Source organism: Echinococcus granulosus, assembly GCF_000524195.1.
Source record: "Echinococcus granulosus chromosome Unknown EG_S00204, whole genome shotgun sequence".
Taxonomy (NCBI): domain Eukaryota; kingdom Metazoa; phylum Platyhelminthes; class Cestoda; order Cyclophyllidea; family Taeniidae; genus Echinococcus; species Echinococcus granulosus.
The window spans coordinates 47,134-56,211 of NW_020170584.1; the positions used below are offsets into that span (position 1 = coordinate 47,134).

Below are 9,078 nucleotides of genomic sequence, written 5' to 3' on the forward strand. Positions count from 1 at the left end.
CACGGGTGAGATTCTAACCGTTCCTTGTGGAAACGAAAGACATTACGAAGGAAAAAAGTTGCCCTTTTGGAGTCAAATAGGGTAAGACATTTGGAATGGTGAATTTTTAAATGCGGCATACATGGATTCAGCTTACCGGGATTGCCGCTGTTGCGAAAATTGCAAGGTGCCGTGGCTAATAGGATCGTGCCGATGACCGCACAGGTAGAAGGAATGCCGCCTCACTGTAATGTTTGTCCTGTTTTGCCCTTAAAATGTAAGGGATCCAGGGCGTGCCCCTCATTCCCCAGCGGTTCCCCATTCCATCGTTGGGACGTGTCGCCTCTCCAAGTTATTACTTCCATCAGTAGGCTTACAGGTCCTCCTTGCAGCACCTCCAGGTTGGCAGGCTTCAGGCGAAGCAAATGCACTGCAGTCGCACTTTTAGCTACTGAAAAGTAATAAGTAGGCCTCCCTGTCCCGAGACGTTACGTAAAATTTGACTCGAATCCGAGGCAAAAATTGCCTCACAGAATATGGGGGAACTGTGCAGTTCACACAGAAGCAGAACAAACTCCAAGAAGTGAAAATTGCAGCTATTTTGCTTCATCTGGATGGTACACCGTGCATTGACTTCAACTCGACTGCTCTGCCATACAGGTTAGTGCGGAGAGCAGTCTTGTCGCCCCACGCGACCACCCTTGAAGGGTGTGTGCGATTCCGCTGTCTCACCACTAAGTGATTGAGGGCCTGATCACCTCGCCATGCTATCCTTGAAGTCGCATGGTATTTACATTTGGACACGCGGGCATCTGTTGCCTGCTACCTCGACTGTCCTGCTTGCCTCGGCGACAGTAAACGCAACCACTGCATGCAATGGTGGAGCAAATCCACCCAAAGTCGAGAATAGGAAAAGAAGAGAGAATTATTTTCACAAACGAAAGCACTCTACACATTTTGGGTGCATTAATTCGAGAGATGCGAGGACTGGGGGGAGTGGGCGGCGATAGACAGAGGGAGAGGAGGCGAGATCAGTCACTGGAAGCGGGAGGAAGGAGCGACAGTAATAAAATAAATAAATAGGTGAAAGTTGATCCGTTTTTCACATACTGACGTGTACAGAAGAATTGTGTGTGTGGTGTTCGTGTCATTGATTGTGCGTTTGCGAGAAGGAGGTGGGGCGCGAGAGAACACGGAAATCGTAGGAGCTCAGTCAACTCCCTCAAAGCCTTCCGCGTTCTCAATGGCGATTATCAGCTTGCAACGAAGCTCATCAAACGAGCTGTACGGCGGCAGGTCCAGTCGATTGAAGCTAAAGTGGAACACCAAAATAACAAACAATCTATGAAACACAAAATTTCAAAATTGCCCGTCTAGCAGCCTTTAAAAAACAACTGTGATTCCACGTTTAGCAAGGCGGTCTTCGCTTCCGTAAAATCAATACCACGGCCAAGGCAAACAAAAGCTGCCGCCCGACTACCGACGCACGAAAAGTGAAGGCGAGTGAACCGCAGCACCTACTGAAATGCAAGTGTGAGTAGCACATCACGCACCAGGTATGAGCACGAGGCAGTTGGTTTGGCGAGCCCCAACTCTCGATGGTGAATTTTTGCGGACCCGCAGAGCCCCACAACTCCACGAAGCCGTTCATCGGAACTCGCGAGGTCCCAGTGACAAATTGCAGCAAGCGGCTTCGCAGTTCATTGGTGAAGGTGTAGAGCGTCTACAGAGACGAATAAAAAACTCACCAAAGTCTCAACAGAACAAAGTTGTTTTGAGGCAAGGAAATGAGCGTGCAGACACATCTCAGGTGGATAAAGACGGAAAATGACGGGGGGAGTGTAGCCGAGTAAACGTAACCAAGGTGGATGAGTCGATAGGCGGATCCAAGGGGATTAAAAGGTAAATGAGCAGATACGTGGGATACGCACAGATAGATCCCCGGGAAAGAGAGCACAATCCACTCCTTAACGAACAGCCCTGACAAAATACCTTCTGCTTATTTAATTGTAAGTAGACAAGTTATTTCAGGCCCTGCATAGTCACGGAAGCCATAGGTGAATTCACCTTCCAGAAGTTGACGATGACCGGATGGTTGGCGTGGTATTCGCCCTTATACAACGTGTTCGCTTTCCAATCGTGGACATTTATGTCCTGCAGACCGCACATCAACAACTCCAGCTCGTTAGCGTCGAAGAGTTGGAGGGTCTCCAGAGGAATGATATCATTGAAGCCCTCCAGAAAGGCGCACATTTGATGCTCCACGCGAGAGACGAATCGCCAGTTGATTATGCGCCTGAAGTGGATGGGGGAAATTTAGCCTACTCCAAACCTTTCAATCAATGACAACCGCGTCACCACTTACTCAATATAGTCGCGTTTGTTGGCATTTGTGACAAGACAACTGCGTCCATTGGGGATCAATTCAACCTCCACCGTCTCTCCGAAGTGTTCCTCGTCAACAGCGAAGGTCAGTTCCAAATCCCGTGGATCCGCATCTAAAATGTACTTCAAACTGCGGTAGTACTCCGAGTCCACCGCTTCCATGTCCTTCAAGCCGATCTTGCGACCAAGCATCATCTTGTAGAAGGGACGAATAAAAAAGCCATCAACCAGTTTTCCGTGATAGACTGCCATGCCGCATACTCGGCCGATGAATTTAAAGTACCGAAGGTGATTTTCGTTGGCTAGACCGGAGAGGGGATTTATCTGGAGGGTGTAGTTGTCCCTAGGTAAAAAATTAGAACAGGTGGCTGGTTGACCCTTCAATTAACCGCTTGTAGATTCACGACAGTTTCAGGATTGTTAGATTAAAATAAATCTCATAAAAGACGGAAAAAGCTGGGTTATTAAAGTTACAAGGACCTACGCAGCAGAGTATTCAAACAGTCCATAGTATGGATTGAACATCTCTCTTGACAGCAGGAAGAACCACTCCCTCTGAACACCACCATAATCCAGCCCCTTTTCTCCGAGAAACTCGATCCACAGTCTGAAAGGAAGGCAGGGAGAGGGAAAAGCCAAGAAGAAACAGTTTGACCGAAAATACACGCTACTAATAGCTTTATAAGTAAACTTAGTTTTATACGAGACACTGCCCCTTCCCTTACCTATGCATCAGCATCTCCGGCTTCTTCACAGAGTAAATCAATCGGAAGGAGTCCTCAAAAATGCCGGATCGTGTGACGCGGATCTCAAATTTGGCCGAGAGATCACGTGGTGCACGAAGACGCGAGCGGAAGTACTCATATTTTTGTCGGTAGTTGCGGGAATAGGGGACGGCGGGTCCGCCCAGCCGTTCCAGTCGGGGGTCCTCCCATTGTGTTGTCCGGGCATCTGTTGAGGAAAAAAAACAAGGTGGGCAACCGGAGATTAAAGGATTCGGAGTTAGCAGAGTGGTAATAAAGAACCCACTGTGATTGATGTAGAAAATTCGGCCGTTACTGTGTACACGTTCCTCCCATCCAGGCTAAAAGGGAGAAAACCAGTAACTCAGCGTGTGTGCAGGCGCATTTCTCTCTCCCACAAGGCCGACGTCTAGTAGAGATGAAAGACAGACTGGTAGACACTAAATGGAGATGGATGGAGATAAGCGTCACAGAGAACCATGAAGAACCGCCCTTCAATTCACATACAGTCAGTTACCCCCAATGAGGTTCTACTTTGTCTACTTTTCTGTCAACGTACTGGAAGTGGGCCCAGCACTGGCATATCGTGGCGTTGAGCGGCCTTTGCCATTACCGACGTCGTCACTGATGACTCCGGCTTTGTCGACAAGGTATCGCCACCCCGTTTCCGTGGATCCTTCTGAAAATCAAATTGCATTTACCAAAGCCACCCACGTCAGTAAGAGTGCAGCAACTGGAATTCCAAAGTTGTAAAAACACTACTGATAACGTAGAATAAGTAGTAGAGGCCACTACCCAGGTGGTGGTTTGATCGTTGTGGTTAATAAAAAACCGTCGGCCACTGGCCGTGACAGCCATTTGCCATCCCGGAGGGAGGGGATCGTCATCGAGAGACACGATCGAGATCCTGTTCTCGGTTGCCGACGCACCGTTGGAAACAACTGCCGTTGCTGCTCCTGCTGCCGCCGCTGATGGTGGTGGAGGACTTTCAATGGTGATTGTGGTGCTGCTAGTAGCGGGAGTGATTGCTTCCCCACCAGCCGCCGGGGCCATAAGTACGGGGACAATCGGGGTCTCCGGAATAACTGATGGGAGGGAGAGCGTTTAAGTAAACAATAGACAACCAACTTGGGAAAATCTACATAAATTAAGCAAAAAAAACACTTTCTACACTTAACTCCCCAAATGCACAAGCATTTTACTGATAAAAAAACTTGAATGCTGATGCGTGTGCACGAACTCGTTGGAAAAACCGAATATTTAACATCAGAACGCCACTGGCCAAAAAAAACATTAAATAAAGAGGCGAAGAGAATGCTCAGCAACCAAACTCCTTGCACCTCACCTTCCGGCTGATCACACTCAGTGGGCAGTGCTGACGGTTTTGGGATCTAAAAGGTGTCCGTAAAAGAAGCGAAGTTTAGAGTGTGCGCGGGAGAAAGCGCTTGTAAGCTATTCTCTAAGAACAGTTCCCATTAGGACAAAGAACTACAACAAACCTCAGGATCCATATCCCGTTCCCCAGTAAGACTTAAGACGGGGGCAGGTGCGTCACTTGCCTCCGCAACGACGGCTAGGGACTCTGTTTGGGGTGTTGTGTCCTCAACTCTCACCTGATGTCGTCTGAGATACATTGTCTGCGCCGCTTGCACCTGTTGTTCCGGTGACAAGGCTGTGAAGAAGATCAATTTCTACATAAAATTGTACTTTTTCTCAAGAAAGGTAAAAAAAATTTCCATTTCAGATGAAAACGAAACAGCTGCTTAAATTGAAAAATAATGACTACTAAAATGAGCGTTGGGTAGTAGTGATCTTTTTCTTACTGTTGTAATTGTAAAAATGCTGTCGACCTTGATTGTGATGCGAGGAGAGAAGGGTTTGACCGCCGTGGCGAAGGGTTTGACGAATTTGTTGCGGATCTTCAATGACATCTGAGTCATCAAAAAAAGCGTCTGCAGGTGTGGAAGCCTCTGGAATGGGATCTATGGGAAAAAGTAGTTCCAAACATAAAAAAACCTCAGTGAGAGGGAATAAAGACACTCCCTCATCTTCCACTCCTGTATTTAATCTGGTAACGATTGCCTTCCCTTGGCACCAGCAAAACAACACGTTCGCATACGAATAAATGAAGATGGGAAAAGAAGCGAAATGGCTGGGTACTGGTTGCTTCCTCCCACCCCCGCAGAAAGTCTCGGAAATTTCTTCCCTAGTTCACTGAATTTTATTTTATGAAACCGTGAAACAAAGGAATAAAGTAACTGTAACAAACCTTCATTGGGAGGCGCATTTTCATCCCCATTTCGGGAGGCGGAAGCACCGACGCTTTGACTGGAAGCATTCATCCAACCCTCGTTTTCCTAGGTAAAGGACTGTCTACTTACAAAATGAAAGTAGAAGGTAATTTTTAAAGGAATCGTGGCGGTTAGTGGCGGGCCCTTTCAGCAGGCACAGATGGAGGAGTAGGAGGGGGGGGAGGAAGGGAGAGCAACAGTGTCTTTCCATGCGCTGAGGTAAATAAGCAAAGCTTTTGGGACAAAATTTCCAGCCGGAACATGGTCCATGCCCTCTTCGAGGGTATTTTTCTACCTCTCTAGGTCCAATAGTTGTTCGAAGTCATGGTAGACAGGCAGGACTACAAGCACTTCCGGCAGGATTGGGACAATTAGACTGCCATAAAACCACCCCGCCACCCACTTAATTAACATGCCATTCCAGTAACTTACGGAAAATAAAGGACTATACCAAGTCGTCCTGTGATTGATGTGATCGACATAGTAGACTCGACCATTTACGTCCGTTCTTTGCTCCCAACCTTCAGGAAGTCGACTATGGCAGAAAAGGAGGAAAAAAAGGATGCATTGAAAGAGGAGAAGGAGATCCAACGACTGCGATATTACTCCAGCTTGAAGGGGGTAGCGAACATTTAAGGACCTGCTATGGAACCTCCTTCGTTCCTGAAACTACCTCCAAGCCAATCCACGACGTGGGTCAGAGTTCATTCAAGGGATGGCAGACAAGCACTCAAAGAACGAACTGGACCAAAATTCAATCAGATTATGGCTAACACTTTAGATCCCATGTACCATGCCCGGTAGGAGCCATTTTAACAGTCAAAAAATCCCACCTCATGGGTCGATCCCACTGCGTTCGTTTGTGAATATGATCCACATAGTACGTCCGTCCATTCTGGTCAACTCGTTCGTCCCAGCCCTCGGGCAAATTTGATTCTGCCACCTCCATATTATTCTCATCCATTATGGTGGAGGTCGACATCAGCATTGAAGGATTTACTCCTGGAGGCGGTGGTGGTGGTGATTGAGGAGTTGTGGTGGTTGAGACCTCGTTGGAGCATTTAACAGAGCCAGGAAAGGAGGAAGACGATGTTGAAGGATTCATAACACCACCAAGGGGAAGCAAAACTGTACTGGGAAGGGAAAGCTGGAGAAGAAGGTAGAAGTGAAGGTATCAAAAAAACTAAGGAGAAAAAGTAAAGAGGTCCCTTACTCGACTAGAAGAAGGAGGCAGTTTAGCCACACTGTCTGGGATGTTGGTGAGGCGAATATCGGTCGAGGGAGGCAGGTAGGAGAGACCGATCACCAGTTTACCCTCCACGCGAGATAGGGCGCTGGAGAGGACGAAAGAGTAGATCGACTTTAGGGAAAGCACAAATGATTTCACTTTACTCCACTTCTTAACGTCGCTTCATCCTTGACGTCTTTATGAATCAAGTCTCGAGAGCCAACGCTTTAGAGATCGTGAATATGTGCTCTCACTGGCGGAGGTGGAATCAGCACACATCTACACTCAGCCTCGCCCGTTTTCACGGACCAGATGCATAGTTTATTTTCACCTGTCACGTCTGTAGCCCGCGGGCCGACCGGTAATGCGGCCACCAAGTTCGATTCGCTCATACGGGTGACAACTTTGTAAAAGTAGGACCTCCACCCTCCCCCCGTCTTCTTCTCCCCCTCCCATATGCGGTGTACATGTGAAGTTAAAGATGACCTCAGGCCCTCGATGGACACACAAACCTTGTACCTACAATATCAATTGCATGAGATAGTGGGCACCCCTGCCCCTCTGGACACGCCAAAACGATGGACACAGGAATGAATTATGGCGTAGAGGGATGGATATAGGATGATGAGGAAACGGCTCTTAAAGTACTGGATTTCCTTGATTAATAGGCAAAATCTACACCAATTCGACGGTTTAATTAGTTTAACTTTCTCACTGGATGCTGCCTGGCGAACTGGCAAGCGGATACATTGGCTAGTAGAACCGTTAGCCTACTTTTCTCTCCGAAAATTGTGACATAATCAAGACCAAGTTATTCCACTGATACAAACTCAGAAGAGGAAGGAAAACCCGTGATTGTACTGGGTCAGTGACTAGTAGCTTCAATGCTGCCATATGGCCGTAGCCTGAGGTATACGAGCGGACACAGAAGTGGGTGGATGAAAGAAGGTAGATCGACAAATTTGGGAGGAATGGATTGAGGGACTCGCTAATGGGATGGATTGTTACCGGACGGACGCAGGAGCAGGATGCAAGCGGATGGCTTTCGTGCGGATGTGAGGCACTTATTCCATTTCCATTTCAATTCCGACAACAGTCGATTACGCCAATCCTTGGACGTCCTTGAAGGGTAAGGGTGCACATCCACCTCAGAATGATAGTTTAAAACATTCTTTTAAAAATAAATCACATCAGAAAGCCCTAAATTCCCACCTGATTGAAAAGTTGATGACATTTACTGGCGAGGTGATGACCACTTGGAAAATAGCGTATGCCATCTAAGGACACAAGTTCAACGGAGATAAGTTAGTTGATCCGGAGGATCAAGTAAATAACCATTTGCTTGATGAAAATTTAATAACATAACTCCCAGACAAAAAGAGCACGTAAATCACATCTGAGTGACTACCAAACTCAACTGATGAGGTGAAACGAAGGTAGGTCTAGTTTACTAACGATTTGGTAGTTCACAACCTCCAGAGTAAGTTGTTTACCTTAAGGCGAACCGGTCGATTCGCTAAAGGCCGAGAATCAAACTAGCATAAATTAATCCTAGCAACAACAATTTGTAAATGAGACAATGCAATGACATTTAAAAATACATGGTCAAAAGGGCGAAGAACGCACCGTCTCGGCTTAAGAACGTAGGGCTTTGCATTAGTTCGGGATAAATCTTCTCGCTCCTCAACCGGGATATCGGTTTGGGGAAGGGAAATGGATACGAGACCGAGAAAGTCATCTCTTGTGATGCGATTTTCATCGAATATTTCCAACAGAAGGCGGTTACTCTCCGGGTTGACACGAAAGTAGAACTCCTCATTCCATTCAGGGTTGAGATTACGTCTAATCGTGCATGTACGCACACTGCTGCCGAGGGCGATGGCCTGACGCACGTCGCGGTAGAGACTTAGGCGGCAGTAGGGATCACTAGTGCCGAAAATATCCTTCTTCATTAACGACACTCCACGAACAATTAAGACTTTCAGTATCCTCTGACCTGGAAGACACTAAAATAGTGCAAAGTAGGTAAGATCATTTACACCCCAACGATTGCATTATAGAATGAAAGCGTTTGGCTTGAAACCAGGGTACCATAACTGTCCACCGGATATGTCAAAGATCCAGCAAGTTTTATTTTTGTTCAACCCACCAAACGCAGTAGCATATTAGAGGTCCAAGAAAGAACACGAAAAAAGGGGAATTAAGCACGAGATTAGCTAGAATTACAATGTACAGCCAACTATGTAATGCACTATTCGGTCATTAAAAAAGGGAAAGCAAAAGGCATTAAAAGCTTACTTTTTCAAAAGGGATGCCGTGAACAGTTCTGTGAGAGACAACCGACCCGCTATTCACCGAAGACATTGATTTTGTCTATTAGCAGGCCGCAACCGACTTGGGCGCCCCGAAGAGCATCAATTCAAACACATCATGTGAGGTATGCAATACCAAC

The 9,078-nt window shown here is 46.9% G+C and overlaps 1 protein-coding gene across 1 annotated transcript; it reads right to left on the reverse strand. All coding sequences in view use genetic code 11, as the record gives it.

Annotated features, from left to right (window-relative positions):
* Window positions 1-1,188: 1,188 nt before the first annotated feature.
* Window positions 1,189-8,990, reverse strand: EGR_10270 (E3 ubiquitin-protein ligase NEDD4-like protein; the record flags this gene model as incomplete). Its single annotated transcript, XM_024499519.1, has 17 exons — window positions 1,189-1,291; window positions 1,533-1,702; window positions 2,047-2,275; window positions 2,345-2,707; window positions 2,849-2,971; window positions 3,090-3,448; window positions 3,667-3,786; window positions 3,903-4,192; window positions 4,453-4,498; window positions 4,607-4,779; window positions 4,931-5,089; window positions 5,377-5,464; window positions 5,831-5,933; window positions 6,232-6,545; window positions 6,612-6,732; window positions 8,253-8,632; window positions 8,925-8,990. The coding sequence occupies 17 exons, from the start codon at window positions 8,988-8,990 to the stop codon at window positions 1,189-1,191; spliced, it is 3,207 nt and encodes a 1,068-aa protein (XP_024346073.1).
* Between the last annotated feature and the right edge of the window lie 88 nt (window positions 8,991-9,078).